This window comes from Pezoporus occidentalis, unplaced genomic scaffold (assembly GCF_034315485.1).
Source record: "Pezoporus occidentalis ecotype Australia unplaced genomic scaffold, CSIRO_AGI_Poc_V1 ctg281, whole genome shotgun sequence".
In the NCBI taxonomy this organism is placed as follows: Eukaryota; Metazoa; Chordata; class Aves; order Psittaciformes; family Psittacidae; genus Pezoporus; species Pezoporus occidentalis.
In genome coordinates, this window is record NW_026914730.1 from 280,504 (window position 1) to 302,992 (window position 22,489).

The window sequence follows — 22,489 nt, forward strand, 5'->3', positions numbered from 1 at the left end:
CAGGGTGTTGGGCGAGGTACCCCCCCAGAGGTCCCTTCCAGCCTCAACCATTCTGCGAGTGCTTCTGTGAAATGCATGTATGAAGGAAATTGTAGTTCAGTTGACAAAATATTTCTGATACTGTTTTTTCCTGGGCTTCTTGGTATCAAGTCGTACATAATGCAAATTTTTTCTGTCAATGTCTACAAAATATTTTGGATATCTAGCCTTTTTTATTTGCAAAAGCACAACATTATCTTCCTTAACAAAGAAGCAACTGTAGTGTTCCTTCTGTAGTGTTAAGTGTGTAAAACACTTAAGTATTTTAACCTAAGCATGCTCTAACTGTTGATAAGACTTCCAATGCATTTTAGATGTTAATTGTTTGAGGTTTTTTTTGTTTTTAATTTAGCTGTATATCACCATATTGGCCACTTATTTGCTGTCTGAGTTCAGCAGCTAGAGACCGATAGGATCATCACAAGGCTATAGGCTCATGGTAGAGGTACCATGTTTTGTCTCTGCTGTAGGTTTGATTGCACAGGAGTAAGTTTTGAAAAGAACATCAGGATCTCCTCAGAGATCTAAACAAGTAAGTGAATGGAAGCATCATTGTAAATGAAGTTAATTAGTGACAAAAAATTTTTTTATTCTCAAGCAGATAATCTGAATGACTGCCATACATTCCTAAGCTTGAAATTTGCAGGATGAAGATTTTACAAGTTTTGTGGAGAGTTCAGAGAAGCCATGGCTAAGTGTCCAGCTAGAATCTGAACAAACCAAAGCAAAATTGTATGAGATAGAAATAGAATAGAAAATAACATTGTTCATTATGCTGACATCAGTATTAAACCCCCAATTATATGCAAATAGGTGATACAGCAGCTGATGCACTGATTATCCTGTCAAATATTAAAATCCTAGACTGATAATCCTATGGGGAGAAAAGCATAGTCTTTGAAGTCTGAAGACGGGGTATGATGGAGATGCGGAAAACAGCGACAGAAAAAGACAAGGGAAATTGGGCATTCTTGCCGTTTCAACATCATAAGAAATTGAGGGGAAAAAAATGACTAGTTGAACTCATGGCTTCTAAGATACCAATGAAGCCCATGTTCTAGTAGGGTTTTACAAAGATTTTTCTATGCACAATGGGGACATTCAAAGTAATATTAGATAGAATAAAAAAAGATTTATAGAAAAATAAGTGCTCATACCTAATGGTATAGAAGTCCCTAACTAGCTGACTGGGTTTATATTCTCCCCCACCCACCCATTTTGGCATGCAGCTTGTTAATGGTACATTACACGGTTTCTTGCATTTGTCTCTGAAACACAGTAGTAGAGTACAGGTTCACTAGTTTGCTTCACTGTAGCACTTTCTCTGCTCAGTCTTAATTGCTACCATGACTATTTAAACATCCATACAGAATATCTGGTTCCCCAAAGATGTTAAGGACAGAAAGAATGTGTAGATGCATCTTTAGTGTAGCAAAACTTCAAAAGCATTTCTGAAAATCAGACTTCTGGTCCTGTATTATTTAAGGGCCTTGAAACATTTTGACACCTTTCATGCAGCATATTTGAAACCCTTTCAGGTTTCATGTTTACATATTTCCATAGCTGTTTTAAATATAATGCATTAGGTTTTTGACCTGTAAGAAATTCCATTTCTATAGTAATGGTTAAGAACGTTCCTACACTTAAAAATTGTGAGATTCACAGGCAGTACTCTTTGGGAAACAGTTCTATATAATGATATGATTTTCAGTGGAGCCTTTTTCAGATTCTTGTCATTCCTACCTCTGGAAAAAAAAAGAAAAATTTAAATGTGATTTCTTTATAGCCAACTGCATAGGAGACAACATTCTTTCTTCATCTGTCTCTGTTAAAGCCCATTTCTTTCAAGTTATTTTAAATGGGGGCCTTTTTCTTGCTCAAAAACAAGTACAGTACTGTGTTTAGCAGGAAGCATAACCTCAGGCTCCTGAAACATCTCTTGGAAGACAGCTCCAGTGGCATATCTTTAGCAAAGAATGACCTCATAAGTCACACAGATATTTTATTTGTGAAGATAATAATTTATTTTATGAACAGTGGTATAGTATTTATCTATGACAGTGTTGGAATATATGGTTCTTTTATTATTTGTATTTAAGTAAGGAGGTAGAAATAATACTTTTTGTATCCAGCCAAGCATGGCTGGTCACTTTCATGATTTGAAGTTTTCTAGTGCTCTTGGTACTTGTGAATATAACTTTGCCCTTTTTATTCTACCATCGATCAATAATCTGCTCTAATCATCCTCAGACAATATTTATTAATGGTGGGGTGGAGTAGATACAAAGATGGAAAAAATTCTGGTTGGCAGAGTGCCTTAGGAAAAGAGGAATACAGATGCAGCTGCAGCAGAGTCCTTGTGTGTGAGAAGAATTACTGGCTTTCCTTGGTTGTACTATGGGAAAAGCCACACTTCTCTTTCAGAATTTGAATGTTGTTATGGTACCAATATGTATCAAGAGAAAGTCTTTGCCCCACAATACTTGCACTTTGCATTCCTAAGGTTTTAAAGGGGTGGAAATTTTGAAGCTTGGCATAAGTTGAACTGAATCTCACAAAGATAATATAAGTCTTCAAACTGACTGTTGGGATCTGATCTTTCCAGCACTTAGACAAACCTGTGGTTTTGTTTATATAACTACTGCTTCACTTGTGGAAAATGGAGGGGAATAGATGGAGCCACGTTGTGGGCTGGAGAGAATTTTTTTCTTGTCTCTCTCAATCTATAAAACTCAAAAGGGTACAGCTTGATTACTCTTATAGTAAGCACTACTTGGTCCGCAGAAAGTCAGCCAAAAATGTAGCTGATAATGACTATTTATACGGTCTGTACAATTCTAGTTATCTTAAAGAGCTGTTCATATATACAGTACAGTACAGTATATCTTGCTTGTTAAAACATGCTTTCATGAAACTGTATAACAACTCTAAATGTATGGAACACGGAGGAGAAGTTGTACTGGGGGCTGGGGCCCTCGCTGGGTCCCTTTGCTGATGAGTGCAGTGAGCTGGGAATTCTTGGCTGTAGGATGTGTAAAATATTTTTTGCTGCATTACTGTAGCTAGTGTAAGAAAGTAGCTTCTAAGGCTAGTTTAGAAGCACTTAAAAGTCCAACATGCTTTAATAGATTGAAACTCACGCTGAAACTGCTTAGGATTTCATGCTTTTCCTTAGTGCATCTCTTCACAGTTTCACTAAATGCACACAGTGATTCAGTTGCTATATGTGCTTGCCTGTAACTCAGACATACATAAATCAATGCAAATGGAGGGTCAAATTCAGCAGTAATACAATGGTACTGAAAACAATTCCTCCTTCGTGCCTTTGACACAATATCAAAAATCTCCTTTTCTTCCAGTAAAGTGAGAAAAACCCAAACAAAACTCCTGGATGTTCACAATCAAAGAAGGGACATGGCCATAGAAATCCTGATTGTGATAAAAATATAAGGAAAGAATGTTATGCTTCCATTAACTGCTCACAGGATATTAGGTGTAAGAATGATGCTTAAGTATACCACCAAAATTTGTGCACTAATTGTTTGGGTTTTTCCTTTATAAGGGAAAATGTCAAGAAAAAATAATTTTGTTTCACTACTTGTCACAGACTAAATTTACTACTTGTCATAGAATAAATATAGCATCTCTTCAGGTACAGCTTCTAAAATTAAAAAGTATACCTTTAGTCCTGGGAGAGATGCCAAAAGCTCGTTACTTGTCTCCAGATTTAGTTCATGGGAATAATGTGGAAAAAACTCATGGCTTTTAAGATTTAAACTCAGCAGCATATCAAATTTATTCTTATATGGTATACTTGTTCATGACCTCTAGTCTTAAGAAATTCTGTCATGTTTGAAAACTAGTCCCTAGTGAAGCCTGTATCAATGTTAATAGCTAAGAGGTCAATGCAACTGCTAAACAGTTTGTATTACTGTCAGGGTGGTCATGAAAACAACACCTGCTGCATGAACACTTGGCAGCTGGGTCAACAGGCACTGTGGGAATTTATCAATTTAGGGGGCCACTTGCATAACACTTTGACTGATGAATTGGGAAAGACTGGCTTACTGGGCTAAAGCTGCTCTATTATGTGTGACTTTCTTTAGGATGGCAGAGGCTTCCTGCAGGCTCCAGAAAATAAGCAAAAGATAAACTGAGCTGTTTTTTCCTTATAAAGTGATAAAAAGTGAGAACTCCTTAATAGCCAATGATAGACTGAAAAAAAAAAGGGAGGAAAAAAAAATCCCAAACCAAAACAAAAACTTTTACAGTCAGTGAGCTGTGATGTGATTGAAAAAAATCCTTAGGTTTTTCCATTGTGGTTACAAAGGAGTTTTTGTGAAGTACTTCTGTAAAGTGAAACTCTCTAGACTGGTATTCGCAAAAAGCTCTAATTTCTCTTTAGTGTCTCTTATGGGAATAGTAACTGCATGTGGGTAGGTAAATGAGATAAGAATTTTGCATGCTCCGGCTAAAGTAAACATCATTAGACATTAATTCTGGCTTTCCATTCCCTCAAATGACTTAAGGGATAGTAACTTTCTGAACAGAAAGAAATCATATGGCCCACCTGGGTTGGTGAGAGCATTCACCAACAAAATTGGCTCACTCTACAGAGAGTTTCCAGTAGTAGCTTCAGAGTGTATCCATAACCCATCAGACCTGAGTATCTTGATGCAGATTAGTCTAATACTGTATGTTTCTGTGTTTCCATTTCCATAGTAATTAAAGCCTTGAAGAGGGCTACGCTTTCATAAATGCTATTCTTCTTATCATACCATCAAACACTCTAGATTCATACTAAAAAATAAAGCCACCAGTGTTTTTGTAAAGAGCCCAAACAATATCAAAATGAGGTATGACCTAGATACTGTCCCTTAGTGTCTGAAATCAGTCTCTCTGGAAATACTCTGTGATAGCGGAAATCCCAGAAGGTGATGATGGAAAGGACGATAAGTGGAATTACATACTCTTGGGGGGGGCATGAAAGAGGAGTGAGGTGGTTTGGATCAAGTTCAAGTTTCAATCCAACAGAAAGCAGCTATTCTGGCTGATGATATGAAAAATACTGAAATCCAGACCTGTAAGGTGTTAGAAGGAGAGGAAGAGGAAATCTTAAGTGTGCAAGGACACTTAAGATCTGCCCTCTTTCATAAAAATCACCTGCTTCCTCCGGTGAGCCATCCCAAGCAAAAGTATTATTCCCTTTGGAATCACTGTATCAACAGTGGCAAACACTTAAAACTTCACAAAACTATACAGCACTATAAACTTTTCTAAGTTTCAGGTGTTAAATGGAAATCTTTTGTATTGTCCATCAGTTTGAATACTCTTCTCTGATTCTTTAATTTTTTCTAGAATTTGCCTGGAGATAAAAGTGATAGTATAAGTATTCTATAGTGAAGTATAAGTATTCTAAAAGAAGGCTCACAAAGCCACATTATGGCTGTTCTGCCACCTTCCAAAGTTTATTTTCTTACTTCTTGTTCTGTCCTCATCTATGGTTTTTAAAGAACAGCTGGTAATAATGGTTGAAGTACAGCTGATATGAACCTATCAACAGATCTTTCTTATTTAAATACACATTTTTAATACTGTCGACAGCTGATTTTCTCCTCTCGTCAAGGTTTTGTTTTCTAATGAGTTCATCTTCTGTTTTCTCCGTTATTGACTAACTGTAATATTTGGACCTATACACATTTTCTACACCACTGTTTACCTAGTTATTTTTCCTATGCATTCATCAATGTGTTTTTGATTTATACTATTATGTATTTGTAGAAACAGAAAGCCAGATAGAAAAATCATAAACCAGAAAGTAGAAATATAGAAAATAAAAAGGTTTTCTTTTTTGGTCACAAAGACAATTTATAAAGTGCTAGGATTTTCACTGATCTTCAGGACATGAGCAGCCGTGTCTTTTAGGTGAGAAGTACATAAGTCTTTCTCCCTGTGTTTTTTCATGAGTTCCTAACCCTGGAAAGCAGTTTACTTGTGATAACTTTTTTTATAATCATCAAAGAATAGATATATTTTTCAGAGACACAGTTTTAACTTAAGAAATTCTTCTTTTGTCTGCTAGTTTAACTAATTTACCTAAAGCTGGTCTTAAGTGTTTGTAATTCTTAGGGTTTCTCGCATCTTCTCCAATCTCAAAGCCAACTATACTGTTACCTATCCTCTTCACTCTACCTGATTTTGGTAACAGTAAATGTGTATTTTGCAGCACCTCACATATTTGGTTTTAACATACAATTTAACTTTCATGTTTCTGATCCATCGATTCATTGTCTAAAAACTCCAAAGTACTAATGTATTATTTTAAGAACCTTGTTACAATGAGAAGGATTATTTAATTCTGTGCTTTTGAGGGGAAGCTATTCAGTTATTGACATTAAGTATTTGGAAGACCTGAACAAAAGTTTCCTATGGTAACTTTAATTCTATGTTTCAAACTGCCATGATGATTGAATTTGATAATTCACGTATAAACCCTAGTAAGCTCTCTAGAACACAAAATAAAGATGATAGAAGTGGGATCTGAGTATCAGGTATAAATAAAGTCATCAAGATACTGATTTGTCACATCTTAGAAATTCATTGCTTGCTAAGAAAACCCTTCACATGTAACAAAAATGAAGTGTTAAGCTGAAGTGATAAATAACAAATTGATAAATATGATCAACACAGAGGTTTTGAATCCTTCATATTTGTATGGCACATACCATGAGGAAGACATGAAGGAGCAACAATATTAGTATGCAAAAAATATCAGCGCATGATTAACAATATTTTGTTAACAAAGCATTACATGAACACTTGCCAATGCCATGGAATTTTAAAATTGTTTACATGTGCAATGTGAAATTAGCATTAAATGGTAAATAGAGCTGCAATGCTCTTTTGTGGAAGTAGCTATCTGTCTTTTAAAAGCCTGCACTGGTGTGAGATTGAAAAACAACAAAACTCAAAACTTTGCCTGAATGATAATTATCTCATGTTTCTAAAAAGTGTTACCAAAACCTATGTCCCTTTGCCACAGTCTGTTTAATTTCAACTGTGTGCCAATTTACCGAAGTATTTTATAGTTTTCTGGTTACTTTCACCAGTAGCTGAACAGAGTCTCGACCCTTTTTCATGCATGAAAAGAGCCAACCGTGAGCACAGCAATGGGAGGTCTCGCCTTTCAGGTATGTCAGCTGAAGACCACCCTACTGGAAGAGGTAACAAGAACAAAAAGCCGAGGTCAAACAAGGCAGCCCCATGTAATTAGATACTAATAGTGGATTTAGGGTGTAAAATTCACTTAAAACCATACACCAACAGAATAAACAATCCCAGAAAGAATGGCAAGTTTTGTTCTAAAAAAATGTTTTTAATACCAGAAAGCATAAGTAAAACACACGTACTGACCTTGACTGACAGACTGCACTAACCTGCAAGTAACATCTGCTTCCAAATGACTTGCTATAGGTTTGGGATAGTATAATTATAGAACACTGAAACTCTACTGTAACTTATAATACAGTGTGCATCCTGTTTCACATATTTATTATTTACTTGTCCCAATAACAACTTTTAGAATTTAAATTCTTACAGGAAAATAGATTCCTCTCTGAAGCAGTCAATAGCAAACCCAAAAATGTGAGTCTAACTCTATCTGATGCTAATGGGAGAACGTGCTGACATAGATGCTGCACAAACAGGCAATTGCTTTTTCAGGGTATGATAAGGTCAAAGTAACTAATATGACAAACTTCATTTCTGTTGGCCACTTCATTTTGTGTTAATTTCTGATGCTTTTGCAGGATGGATGTGGTACCTTTACATGCTACAGAATTGGTCTGATAGAACAGCAAGATCCACCAGGAAGAAAATGGTATTTCTCCAGTGAAAGTGAGTATCTACTAGTCATCTGCTCTTATTGGTGCTGGGGCCCCTGGGTCATGTTGGAAACTGGCTTTTTGCAGTCATTCCAGGTCCCCTAATATTTTAGTAGCTCCAACTGCTCTGCAAAGATCATATCTCAGAAAGTCTGGTTTGATAATTTTCATTTATCTTCATTTTACAGCTAATAAATTAGTCTAAATAGTTAAGCTGATCATATTAACTCCATGTATCATAAGTTACTTGAGTGGGATTTATAAGCCTTTTGGAAATGGTGCTTTAAGAACTGATAAAGAATTTAATATATTTTTGGCACACAGTCCAAGAGGAGAAGGTTTCGTTCCTTGGTGCTCCAAACCTTCCCAGGGAAAGACGGGCAAATGCAGGGATATGGAAAGATGCTGAAAACTTGTAAGCAGTGACAGTTCACACCAACTGAGGATTCAGTTCTCTGTATTATTCTCCACTGGTGGTATCTCCTATACAACTGAAGAGATGTTTGGGATTTGTCCCTTAGCAATGTCCCTGTGGCAAGACTGAAACTGAGGAAGTGAGACTAGCACTGCCTGGGGATGGCTTCTCTGCTGTGAAATTATTTTCTGTAGTAGCTTTTCAGTACACAGAGTAGGTATTGTCAGCCAGTACTAACCTTTTAAGCCAGCTCCCATTGTGCGCTGTCCTACCACAATGGCAGGTAAGGAAGTAGTAATGCTGGGGAGAATTCTAGCATCTGCTTTTCATTGATGCTGCTTAGCCTCTGTGGTACCTACAAGTCAATTGCTTCAGAACTACCAGGAGCATGTTTTACCTGTGCGGGTCCACATGGTTCCACATTAAATATGTCTACTTTTCTATGAAAGCATGCAAAAAATGTGAATCTAGGTGGAAAAGTGGGCAGCATTTAGGATATTGATGAAGAGTAAAAATTTCCAGAAGTTAGTGTTGGTTACACCTCTGTTCTTCTGACATTCACTTTCTATGAGACAGTGATTACTTTTAGTGAATCAGTTCTGCTTGCTGATGATGGTGCATTTGCTTTTAGGAAGCCTCCTGCATTGAGAATTTCCTTTCTTACTGAATTGATAGTGTTGCATAATTCAGCTACATGTAAAGAACTACATTTACATTTTGTTTTCTAACCTGTTGAACGAAAGACTAATTTTAGTGATGCTCACCTTTTTGGGTCGATGATCTTATAGAGTTTCCCACTGTGAGGCTGTGTCATACTTTTACTGCTTGATAATATGTAAATCTCACCTGTTAAAGAAATCAGTGCAATAAATTAGTTCTTTCCTAAGATGTCAAATACAAGACTTTTGTGCTCCAGCTGTATTTGCAAGATGAGATTAAAAACAACTTGAGAAGAAACACTCATCACTGAAATATACAACAGAATCTTGCTATTTGGAAATTCAAAATAGCACTTTCCCAAATTGATACTAAAATGTGAGAAGCATTTTATCATGAATGTGTTTTGTTTCATACTTACAGAATTGGTTAAAAAAATAAAATTAGGAAGGGACAAGAGGGGGATCGGTCTGCTCATGCAGTATCTTCCTCTTAAATCTGTAATGTTGAGAATAAAAGCCAGTATGTGACACATTGTGTCATAGTGAGGAACACATTTCACAGAATGTGAGAGACAGTAAGGACCTTTGCCCCTTCCAACAACCCATTCTCTTCTTGGTTCTTCTTACAAGGCTGCTAAGGTGTAGCTGAAAGCAGCATAGACATCTTTGTCGAAGGAAAATAGCCTTTAGATTCCTTCATTTCAGACATTGACTATGCTTTTGAGTAAGTTTTTGAATGGTTTAGCAGGCATTACCAATAAAGCTCATGATTTAACAACACTTTTTCATTATTTATTTACCTGATTCATCTTCACCAAATCCCAAGACAGGGCCTGAAAAGAAACCTCTACATGAACCAGTGTTGCCAAGACAGAGGGGTTTCTCTTGCCACTGTTTGGTTGCCGGACTCTGTTGCAGTGTTAAAAAATTTCTATATTCAAAAACACATAAAGCATACTGTTATATTACATTTTGAATAGAGAGTTTTCAAGGTCCAGATAAAAAGGTAAACACTTGCTGCAAGTAGCTCCATAGATACATCTGTGTGGTTCATCACCTTATGATTTCCTGCCTGTTGTTTTTCAGATGCTTAAAAAGCACAGCATTTCCCTTCCTGTCATTCAAATATTACAAAACTGGGTTCAAGCAACCCTATATAGCCATTTGTGAGTACTGAGCTATTTGGCATGGGAAAACTACACCTGTTCGCTTTGCTCCGTCAGTGATGTTTCCATAACACCCAAAAGTTTTCAGTGTCTTAACAGTTAGACCTGTTTGGGAAACTATTCCACAATTAACATTTATTCCCATCACAATGTAAATGATGCATCTAAGTGTTTCTAGAACTGAAATCTTAAGAGTGCTGTGATGTGTGTTTGTGCTTTTTTCCAAGGATCAGATATGTTACCTATGTCACCATTCATTAGGATACTGTACTATTTTATTTTGAAATCTAGACTTTAATCTGCACTGTCATATCACTAAACTGGCAAAGTGACACAGTATACAATACCGTTGGTGTTCCTTTATACAGGAAGCTCAATAACTAAATATACTTTCTACGTATTTTTGTTTAAAAGTGAGTTATAAGAAACCTACCCATTGCGGTCTCCAAATACGTAACTTCCATAGAGTCTTTCAGACTGGCAGCCTCGATAGACAAATCCACCAACCAAGGATCCACTGCTGAATGGTTTGAATTCTAAAAGTGAAGGCTCACTTTCTAAAAAGGAACTACCGTAGCATTAGATCATATGCAGAATCATATTTTGATTCACATTTATGAACATGTTATTACTTCAAAAAACCCGATTAATTCCATTTAAATGTTATTACTTCAAAATTCAACGTGTTTTGCTGCAAATGAAACATGAAAAAAAAATCAGAAAATTACAACAAAGGCTGTTTGTGAAACAAGCGGTTAGGGATATAGATAGGAGAGGCTGTAATTGCTTTCTTCCGTGTGCACAGGCTGGGGGAATAAAACTATATAAGGATTAGGTCGGACTTTCATTGAAGCTGATGTAATTACTACTGTTAACTTTAAGTTTTAACTGTTAACTGTATATGTCAATACAGTCAGCATAATGGATCTTCGGAACTTCAGGAATACAGTTAAACCCCCTTCACTGTAAAGTCCTTATAGTATCTGAGAGCAGAAATTCCAGTGACTTTCAGCACAATTTGTTTTCAAAGCCTTTCAGTGGTTTGAAAAACTCTTTCAAAATCAGTTTCAAACACGGTATGTGTGTTACATTCCATAAAACACTAGTATTGCTGGCCATAGCTTCTCATGGTAATCTATGACCATCAAGAGAAGGCTGCGTGGAGACCTCATGGCAGCCTTCCAGTATCTGAAGGGGGGCTATAGGGATACTGGGGATGGACTATTCCTTAGGGACTGTAGTGATAGGACAAGGAGTAACGGGTTAAAACTTAAACAGGGGAAGTTTAGATTGGATGTAAGGAAGAAGTTCTTTACTGTAAGGGTGGTGAGGCACTGGAATGAGTTGCCCAGGGAAGTTGCGTATGCTCCATCCCTGGTGGTGTTCAAGGCCAGGTTGGACAGAGCTTTGGGTGACATGGTTTAGTGTGAGGTGTCCCTGCCTATGGCAGGGGGGCTGGAACTAGATGATCTTAAGGTCCTTTCCAACCCTAACTATTCTATGATTCTATTTTATGCTGCTGTTGTAGTTGCTAGTTCCTACACATTTTCTTTTTCTTTTCCTTTTCTTTTTTCTTACAAAGCTTCAAAGTTTAGTCATACCAAATAATGTCTCTAAGGAAGTTTCACTTGGAATGTTCCTATTCATGCAATCAAATACTGCTTAGGGCAAAAGTAGGCTCAACTTGACTTGCTAACTGCATAATTTTAAGTTAAAGTCATAGCCAATAGACCTTTTTGTTTTATAGGAACTTCTTTTAGTTGGAGGGCTATCTGCAAGTCTTTGATAGATGAATTTCTCTGATTATTCTACAAGAGTAAGTGCTGAAATTTTATGTGGGAGAAAAGGATAATGAGTTCTTTCTATTGAAGCAATTGACCCAGAGCCTAGTATTAATACTGGCAAGCTGTTTTGGATAGACAGACTATTGCTTAGTTTACTCTGCAATAAAGATGCCGTCAAAATTCCACTGGAGCAGTGGTTTACCAAATATTACTGTTTGGTTTGGCTTTTATAAAATGAACAGAAAATACATTCAACAAGTAAAGTAGAACAATTGCATTACACTATTGTGTACTATTGTACTAGCCAGCACAACTGCTTTTAAGTAAAGTACAGGTGGGAGGACTAGGGATGGAAATAGCTCAGCGTAACTGTCACCTGGATTGCCTGAGCAAGCAATCTTAGCGAGTATCAAGAGTTAAACATTAAACTAAAATTGTGACTGACAGTGATATCGAGTCAGAGAGAACATGCAACACTTTAAAATTTTAAGTCCCTAATTGAGTATGTTTATCTTTTTGCAGTGTAATCTAAATGAGTCATTCATTATGAAGTAGCAGCATCATACATTTTTCTAAGGTTGTCATTTTTAAACAGAGCTCAATCATTGCCCTGTTTGGTTATGATCTGTTGTTGTCTAGCTCACTTTTTCCATTATAGGAAGTGCACTACATGAGGTTTCCATTCTGTATCTTAAAAGGTTATTTGTGAATGGCTGAGGACACATTTTCACCGATTCCCGATATTCCAAAATCTGCTTTATGAGCCATCATAGGAAGCAACAGTGAGATCTTTGACAGACTAGCAACTGACATATTTCTTAAGTCTTATTTACATTATATTCTACCCCAACAAGGAAAATTTGAGTCATTTAGATTTTATTTTGTCTTGCATTGTTATCTGCTTGTACCGTACTTTTCATAAGTTTTTTTTACATTACCTATCCTGTCTATGCTGGAAGCTACCTATCCTGGATATACAGTCCTTTATCAGTTTTCTTCTGCTTTTTATTTATGATTCCACGGGCACAGAGACTGTCTCTTCCCAGCTTTACCCTGGATGGAACTTACCATAGTCTTTACCCTTTATTATTTGTAAGATTCTTGCTGAAGATCTGTTCTTTCCATTTGAATCTGAGCAAAGTATTGTTAAATTGATGTTTACATCTGTTGGGTGGCGGTCCACAGCACATCTGTAAAACAAAAAATATAAGAAAATTCATGAGATAGGTGAGTTTATAATGTATAATTCTCTATCAATAGTATGACATCACATTTTGAAAGATTATTGTTTCTTTGTGGTGCTTTCTCACTTGAGGGACCTAATTCATACTGAGCCAAAATATCTGAGAACTGCATCAGATTTGTATACAAGAGGTAACATACCTTTCCCATCCCTGCACCATTTTTTATGTAATGTGAAGTAAAACTGTTTTTTCCTAGTGATAAAACATACTCTGCTGAAGAGCACCTGAAATGGATAGTGCTTTAACTAAGCTAAATGAGCTGATTTACATTGGACTGTTAAAGAAGTCTGACAATAAAACTCCTTATCTGAACAACTTGACTTTCTGAATTTTTTCAGACTATGACTTTAAATGTCACTTCAGTACTACCACCCACCTAATTTGCTGAATTATGTGTTGTTTAGTTAAAGCATTGTTCTCCTCCTTGTTATTGTTTAGATATCACCAGATGTTCTCATTTATTTTCCACATGTCTTCTTTTCTCAATCAGGATTCCCATCTCAGCTGTGCTTTACCAACTCTCTGCTTTAAGTTTTCTTCTTTCATAAAGGTAATAATTTTATTATATGTTTAAAACAAAAATCCTGTGCTTTTGTTTCTGTCACTTCAGTCTTGACTTGTAATAGTTGTGCACACTCCTCTCCTTCTCCTTTCCCAATGTACATTTGTTTCTGACTGTGATGTATGTGTGAAGGTGAAGGAGTGGAAGTTTTAAAAAGTTCACAAGAGCATTTAGTATTAAAATTTTGTTACCCACTCTATAAAAGATTCCTGGTTGAAAACAGTATCTGCTCCAGAGTAATTTAGTTTAACTTTGACTTACTTACCTGCCTGGATTGTGAAGTCCATGTGCAAAAATCTCAGGAGGTTGGTTTGTGCTATTAAAATGTGGGTTGCTCCGTGGTATGGAGTAAGGGACATTGCACAGATCAGTATTTACATCGAGGCGCAATACAGAACCTGTAAAATCACTGAGAAAAGGATAAAGTAATTGTTTTCTTAAAAAGTATTTTACTAATAGATGTAATCCATGTAATACTACAGTGAACCAGCAAAATAAACCACTCACTTTGCTGAATAATCACATATAGATTGGTTTTATGGTACATGCAAGTCCAAAAAGTAGTAGCAGAACCTGTCAAAGATTCAGTGCGGCCAGTATGTTGCACTGTTAAGTGCATACTAGAATGCCTCTGACCATGCTGTTGGGAAGCAATGTTGATAATAAGAGCAAATTTCCATACATTATTGTTGTTTTATGGCTTCAAATATAAGGCTATTAACTCTTCTACATTGTTTATCCTCTGGAGTGATTATGGGCATAATAACTGTAAAGTTACATAATGCTTTTTGCTAACACTTTGAATACTACTCTTGAATTCAGTGATTTGTTGTCACAGTACAATACAAAGATTAATTATACATGAATTAAAAAAAACTAAACAGAAAAAAACACAAACAAAAAAGCCCCAACAAACAACAAGAAACTAATGGTACTGGTTAAATGGAGATGTTGGTATTTACTGTTACATGAAACAGGACAGAGTTAATATGATTTGCCTTACATTCATGATTGTAATGGAGGGAAAAGGACAGAAACATAGAAGAAGAGTGTCAAAACTCTATTTACAAGCATCAAAAGATGTTGTACTTAAATTGATTTTGTTCTCTTTCTTCATTATGAATACGTTTCAGTCTACCCTTGCTGTACATTAATTGAAAGTCAAATATTAGAATTGCTCTCTGGTCATTCTCACTGCAAAGGGCCGGAGTACCTGCTATTCTGCTGAGCCAAAAAGGCCTTTGAGCATAGCAACTCCTTTTAAGTCTGTAAAGGCCTAGTACTGCACTTTCTCTAAATTAAGGCAAATGTTCCAACTCTAACAGAGCACAATAAAACAGAGGGAAAAAGCAGGTTGAGCAAATTGTATAGGTAGAACCAAAGTAGGATTTCTTCATATGTTTTCTAGCCATTTTTGTGAGTGGTATGTTGTTATTGACTGGTATGTCTGTAGGCATGTTTTTAGAATGTTTTCTCAATAAAGGTGTCTTGTTCATAGAATAAGAATTTGGAAAAATGAAGACTAATCTGTGCTTAAATGCGATTGCATCTAAATACTATAGATGCAATTAGATGGGTTGATAGCACACAACTACAAGGAAATGTATTTAAGCAGTAAGACTGTTCTGAAAATCAGCAGTTTACTAACTCAGGCACTGAAAATAGTATGATTGTGTAGTAAAGGAAGAGGGAGTAGGATTTGCCCTGACAACTGCTGATCACTTTTGCTTCTTACCCCAAATAATGTGCAAAACCTAAAGACAATATAGAAGTCTGTCCATTGGTAGTTTTTGTACCTTAAACCATCCATCTCTTCCATATCATCTAGAGTGATCATGCCATCTCCAAGAAAAATATATAGGAAACCATCTGGGCCAAACAGAAGCTGTCCTCCTAGGTGTTTTCGATGTAGTTCTGCTACTTCTAAAAACACTCTTGCTGTTCTCATATCAACTTGGTGTGGATTTTTCCTGCAGTAGAAAGATTATCAAAGTTATCATAGTTTACTATCATCATTGTTCTTCCTAAAAATAAGCTCAAGTCATTCAAGTTATACTTTAAGATGTGGATGTTGTAACTTGGTGAAAAAATGTCAAACAGTTATTTCTGAGAATTTTCATCTTTCCAGCATTCACAGAAAAATATTTTGCTGCCTATTCACAATAAGTAGGAATAACTATAATTTAAAAATGACAGAATAACAACAACAACAAGATCTTAAAAAGAATAAACTTGTGTACATACTGGCATTCCAAAGCTACTGTTTGAAATAAAAGCAACAATAATTTTTCTGTGAGTGTACAAGTAAATACACATTGTAAAGCTGATAATTTATTGTAACAATGGGAAATACTAAAATGAAAAGGTTGCTAAAAAATACAAAACTACCGAATTTTAGACTTCTGATGATACCTGGATACTGTGTATTCTACGACCCTAAGGATGTGGTCGTGAGGTCCAATAGCCCACCGTTCTTGGTTGGTGGTATAAGACACATACAGCTTTCCATTTTTCTTGTAATTGGGATGGAATGCAAGGCTTAACAGTCCTCTTTCATCTCCTCCCTGCAGTCAAATGAAAAACACAAAGAATTGTGAAGTTAATTATGTTCTTTATTGTGTTTCAGCTGGAACCCAAAAAAAAAAGTTTCTTTCTTGTGGATAATCTTTGCCCAAACTCTTTCATTTCTTTCCTGACTACTGCACAAAAAGGATTATAAAACATTTCACTTTGGGGAAGTCTTTAAGAGTTAGAACAAGACAATTGTCTTATGTAGTTATCTATGCACAAGTCTCTTACGCCACTTTTGTGAGGTGATTTGTGTATGTAATCTTTGGGAAGCCATGAAGACAAGTTTAAGTGCTGCAAAGGATTCTTTGCTGGGTTACTAGGTTGCTTGTAATTCGTAGAAGACAAATAAAAAGGTCTATAATCAGCAGTCACTTCTAATCCAAGTATCCAAAACCTAAAACACAGTGCTGGCTGCCAACTCCCACTGTCTTGGCAATATGTTTAGAAAACAGTTAAATTGCTTGTGTAATATGTAAACCTTTGTTTTACCCTGGAGGCAGCAACATCAGTTGTCACAACTATGGTGGTCTGTTCATCATAGCTAGTATACTGTAGGTAATAAGCAGCCTTGGTCTCTGTGCAGAGAAACCAAAGTTTTACATGTGGTCCTTCAATGGAAAGGTTTTTGTTATTTTTTAAAACAAAAATAGAAAAATCTCCAAACAACTTTCTTTTGTTATTATGTTTGCCACAAAGATTAGTACAGTTATATGTTAAGCATCAAATCCATGTAATGTACTGTGACAATGCAAATACCCCATGTACTGAAATAGAAGGCAATTTTCTCTTTGGCATCTAAAACTGTATGTAATATTACTATGCCTAAAATTGTATTTGTATAAATGAAGAATAAAACTTTGATTCATTTGATGAGGGGAGAGAAGCTGAGGCACAGAAATAAACAGAATACATAGTTAGCAATTCAGTGATATATGTGATTATTCACAAGCTGATAGTTGTTTTGGAGTTTAACTCAGGGTTTGCCAGTCTTTCAGAACTAGCAACTCTTGTAGATTCAAGTGCTTCAGCTCAGCTCTCATAAGGAGACAGCATTTTGCCACTCTAACCACACCCATGATAACCATTTATGAAATTTTAAATTATAAGAGAGAATGAAGCTTTTAAAATGCATTTGCAATTCCAAGTGATGGATGGGCCCGTCTTCCTGTTGAAAGACATCCCACAAAAGGCCTACTTGGGAAAGTGCACAGTTTAATTTATCTTAATACAAAACGATTGCCATATTTCCTTTTTAATCACAACCACCAAACAGAAATCTGAGTCAGAAATGGAGATGTAAATAGGTCAAGAGATTTCCATACAAAGATACTTGTACAATGAAATCTGGATCCTGCTCATTTAGAGGCAGCCAAAATTTGCTAGTTTGTTTGCTAGAAAAATTTAGTTTCAGGAGGTTATCAGAGAGGTTAGTTTTGAAAGTCTAGTTAGAGCTGCCAAATCAGTTGCAGTCATCATGGATGAAGGGACTGGTAATCTAGCTCTTTCTCCTTTATGAGCCAAAAATAATTCTGCAGCTGAGTCTGAACTCATTGTAGATATTATTGTATGAGTTTCTAAGAGTTTTGACCAAGTTGCTCTGATAAAGTCTGAGGCAAAGGGAGGCAGATTAGTTGCTTTGGGAAAAGTAAGGCATATTACAAAGATTCCTGATGAATGATTCTATCTGTTGTGCCCAGACAAAGACAGTCCTATTGCTTCTCCTGAGAGATGAGTTCAACTCATTTAAGATCCCAGGAATGTCTATGAGTCACACTAGGCCTGCTATTCAAGGTGAGTTATTGAAAGTATTAGTGAGAAAAGATCTTTCTGTTACTAAGCTGAAGATTTTATTTAGCATTTGATGTCATGGGAGCACTCTCAGTGTGAAATTGAAGTTGTTGAAAGCATAAACAGGTGAAAATTAAATTAAGAGCTTTTAATGAAGTACACATGAAGCAAGAATTTGACGAATGAAACACGGGACCTGCAAGGTAGTAAGTATGGCAAGTTGTATTCAGAGAATCAGGCCATTATTTCTACTAATTGCTGCCTTGCATGATTCCATTAGACTGCGATATATTACTCTCTTTGTTTGTGGAATATATCTATTGCTTCCTGAAAAGTCAGGCTGCTTTCTGTTTTTCAAAGTAAGCCAGACACATTGTGTTCTAAAAGTCTATTTACTCATGCATTTAATAAAAACTTTGGAAATACCCCTCTAACATATTGAAATCAGTGCAGCATCCAGCCATTAGCTGGCTTACAGTCAACTGGAAATCCAGCTGAATTTTTCCACAGTTATTTTTCTTGTTTTGGAAAATAATTGTTCGTGTGTACTTTCAGCTTTATCACTAACTGGCAAACCTCTTGCTTCCAACTAGATCACTGCCATAACTTCCATAGCTTTTGAAATTACCTCTATGGTGCCAGAAAGTATATAGTTTTCTGTACTGTTTTCTCATATGGTGTGGAGTAAATTGAGAGCTATCCAACAAAATCCCTTACAAACATTCATTTTGGTACTGTCAAACTGAATAATTATGTGCCTAATCTCAAAATTTCCCATTTTCCATATAGAATGACCCTCACTTTCTTTTTTGTTAATCAACAGACTTTTGATGTCTACTGTGAAACCAGCATCCCACGCTTTACAGTATTGTCTTGTAGATACTATGTGTCACGTATCTGCATCTTTTTCTTGGCAGCTTAATAATTTGACATCCATTACATCCTTTTCTTCTTCAGTTTCCCTGAAGATGAGACTAGCACCAAGAAGATGAGACCAGCACCAACAGCCTATGGATGACATAGTAGCTTGTATTCTTCACTATTTAATGGAATAACCATTAATGCTTGTCAGTTAAATAAAGATGGGCAAGAAGAATGAGACAAAACTTTGCATTCCATTGGGATGGTTGGTGGAAATGATAATTAATAATCTAAATATACTCTGGTCTAGGGCCAATATGAAGTCTCTGTCATAACTAAACCTGGAAGCTCACACTTCCTGTGTCTGCCTATGCAGCTCCTTAGGTGAACACTCATCTTCTACTCATAGTAATTGCAAGTTTTACACTTTTTTTTAAAACTGCTTTTCCTTGGGCCAGATTATAAGCTTCAGCTATGGAGTTCTGTAAAAATCATTCCTTTAAAAAACAGTTTGGTCTAGTTTAGGACCACAAGCATGAAAATAATTTGATCAGAATTGTATTATCTTAAGTATAAACCCAGGTAAAGATTAATTGTATGCATTAAAGTGTTACTTTACTTTTAAATGGTTGGTTAGGTACATTATGTCAGTTCTGAAAGTACATTACACCAATAAGTGTTTTCAACTGAAGTATGTTTTTAACATTTCTTTTTGTATTGTAATTTCTGTCATAATATATTTACGCCTGTGAAAATGTGAAATAACTGCACATGATCCCCTTTGTATTTTGACTAACATTAAGAAGAATAATTGTTGCAAGTGAATACTGGATTTTTATAGAAAGGTGCTATTTTCACATAAGCATTCCTTAGAAGTGGGCTTACTTTCTAGCTATATGTTTCCAAATGCACTCTGGTATATCTCTGATGTCTGAATTTTCTGAAATATACACAAGTATTATATTATCAAGGTATGATACTTTTTCTATAATACAGAAACATTTGCTGCAGTTATTTTTAAGATATGATGTCATTTCATTATGTCAATATATGTATTACTTCCTATGGTAAGTATAGAGAAATACACGGGAATGTGTTAACTGGTATTGTTAACTATTTCATTTAAAATCGATTATATTGTAAGCATGACCCTTAATTACGTAAACTTAACAATTAAATTTAGTAAGCAAAACCAGACATGACCGTTTATTTCCATTACTGTGTAGCTTAATAGTAAACAGTATAGGTAGCAGATTCTGAGTTTTCCTTTAAAATTGATTTTACAATTCACTCACTTATATAAAAGAGTGGTATTTATACTTAACAGCTTTTTCATCTGGACTACCCCACTCTCATGTTGGAAATTAGTAGCAACCTTATTAAAAGGGGCTGTGCTTAAATTATGTATGCTCAGTGGTCATTTGTGACTTAAAATATTAACTCTAATGTAATGTTTTTGTGTAATTTGTTTTCATCTATTATTACAGAGCAAATGCTGGGTAACTTGTTGAGGTAGTTATGATCCCCCTTAATTCAGTTTATTTCCTATGTAATAAATACCGTAACTAATATGCATTACCCTGTATTTGATCTTAAGGAATTTTATTTGTAAAAAAACATGGGGGAAGAGGTCATGGAACATCTAAAATCTCTTATCAGCCAGTACCATATGAACTCTTCAGAAAGGGATTTCTGATCAGGAGATCCCAACAGAATCTGTGCTTATTTGAACCTTCCTTTATCGGATCTTACTGTCAGGCTGAAGATCAATGTCAGGTATTTTTCTCAGCAGGAACTGATTGCTTAATGGACATGTTTTAGAAATTTGGCCCCAGCACAGGGTAGAAACTTGACTACAGCAGAAGTAGAAGCGAGCAAAAGGTCTGCTGCAAGGGCACACCTCAGCTTTTAAAGCTGCATCAACTGTTTTGAGAAACACAAGAGGGAGATGCTTCTGACAGGTAAAAGAGGATAACAAATACAGAAAGAAAACCAGAAATTGATTGGGCTGTAGGCACAATATAGAAATAGAACTCCTAGAGACCTCTTAGGTGTTGAGAACTCAAGTGCTTTGTTATCTGAACATCTGTGGGGCCTGAGGCCTCTGGAAAGGGAAGAATTTGTAATATAAGACATTTACCTTAGGGAAAAATAACTGCTCTGATGTCATGGCTCAGCATATTATACATATGAGACCATATCTCCAAAGCATTTCCTTTTTCCTGTGTGCTGCAAAACTTCCTTTTTTTGTCTTCATTTATAATGGGCTTTGCAGTTATCTAAAGAGTTTTTTTGGTTGTTTTTTTTACATTTTCAATATTTTTTACTTACAGTTTTTTAACAAATGCACCATTTTAATACTTGATTTAAAAATAAGTTTAGATACAGGAATGCTTTATAGTTAAATTTATACAGGAAAAATATTTGAGGGCCATACTGTTGGAATTTAAGCACAAATCCTACTGAAGTTAGAAGTGGGTTTTGTTGTTAGGTGCAGGGCAGCATTTGGCTGAAAACCATTGATGGACAAAGAGCAGCCATCACCAGTTGCCTGTTCTGATGTTTGCAGTGATATTTAAATCCTCTTTTTTTTTTTACAGAACTGAACTCACAATAAAGTAATAATGTCCCACTCCTTTAGTGCTCAGTGGGTCCAAAGTCAGACCTATCAAAAGGTAGCAAGAAGGTGGTAAAAAAAGGGTAGTAAGAAGTCATAAGACCAGTTCTGCATGGATTTCGAATGGGCCTTCTCTGCACTTGGGGAAAAGTCAGAGCACCTATTCACAGGAATCATACACACACATTTCTTATGCAGCACAGTTTTCTAGCAAAAGAACTCTGAAGTGGTCATAATTTGAATCGAAACAAAAATGCTTTGAGATCTAAGGACAGAACTGGAACTTAAAGCCTAGTTCTTTCTTTCTTCTTACTACTGTTGCAGCAAAGACAAATTTTGACATGGCGTTGATAAGTTTTTTTTCTTTTCCTTACCTTCATAGTCCTTTGAAGATACCAGTCACTAAATGCAGGACCTTTCACTTCTAGTCCTAGTCCTCTGTACTTATTTTTTAATTCCTCAACTCCAGATTTTGCTGTTCTGCTGGGCAAGTCTTTAGTTTAATCCAAATGACAATCCTCGTCCCCTGATAATACAATTCTTTCTTCCCGTCCTCCTAAAGAAAGTATATGAAACTTATAAATGCAGATACCAACCCAACATAAACCCACAGCTTGCCTCCATCACACTCTCCTAGTAAGACATGAATCCTGCTTTCACAACTCTCCCAATTATTGGCTAAAAGTGGCTAAAAGCCCTGAGACTGCCAAGAGCCAGCCAATAATTGAGAGGTTTTGGGCAGTGTGACATACGACTGCGAGTGTGCTTGCAAGGAGGTGGCCATGAGCCCATGTGAGGTCTGCATCTGGACTGCGAAACTTTATGTACTGCACTACTTTAGGAGAATTGGAATAACAGAAGACAGTGGAAATCAGTCCCGGAAGAGGGAGATTCAAATAA

General features: G+C 36.1%; 2 protein-coding genes across 2 annotated transcripts in view; one reads left to right on the top strand and one right to left on the bottom strand.

Moving 5' to 3' along the window:
- The window catches only part of ANAPC10 (anaphase promoting complex subunit 10), a 109,434-nt gene extending 101,392 nt beyond the window's left edge, over positions 1 to 8,042 (top strand). Inside the window, exon 5 of the mRNA XM_062625739.1 lies at positions 7,848 to 8,042. Within this exon, the coding sequence (XP_062481723.1) occupies positions 7,848 to 8,027 (180 nt within the window). The 3' untranslated portion in view covers positions 8,028 to 8,042. The remainder of the gene's footprint in view (positions 1 to 7,847) is intronic.
- HHIP (hedgehog interacting protein) overlaps positions 1 to 22,489 on the bottom strand; it is a 71,615-nt gene that overhangs the window by 4,368 nt on the left and 44,758 nt on the right. Inside the window, exons 5-11 of the mRNA XM_062625730.1 lie at positions 16,165 to 16,316; positions 15,549 to 15,722; positions 14,018 to 14,161; positions 13,015 to 13,136; positions 10,596 to 10,719; positions 9,797 to 9,927; positions 9,102 to 9,183 (exon numbers count right to left, since the gene is read on the bottom strand). Of these exons, the coding sequence (XP_062481714.1) occupies positions 9,102 to 9,183; positions 9,797 to 9,927; positions 10,596 to 10,719; positions 13,015 to 13,136; positions 14,018 to 14,161; positions 15,549 to 15,722; positions 16,165 to 16,316 (929 nt within the window). The remainder of the gene's footprint in view (positions 1 to 9,101; positions 9,184 to 9,796; positions 9,928 to 10,595; positions 10,720 to 13,014; positions 13,137 to 14,017; positions 14,162 to 15,548; positions 15,723 to 16,164; positions 16,317 to 22,489) is intronic.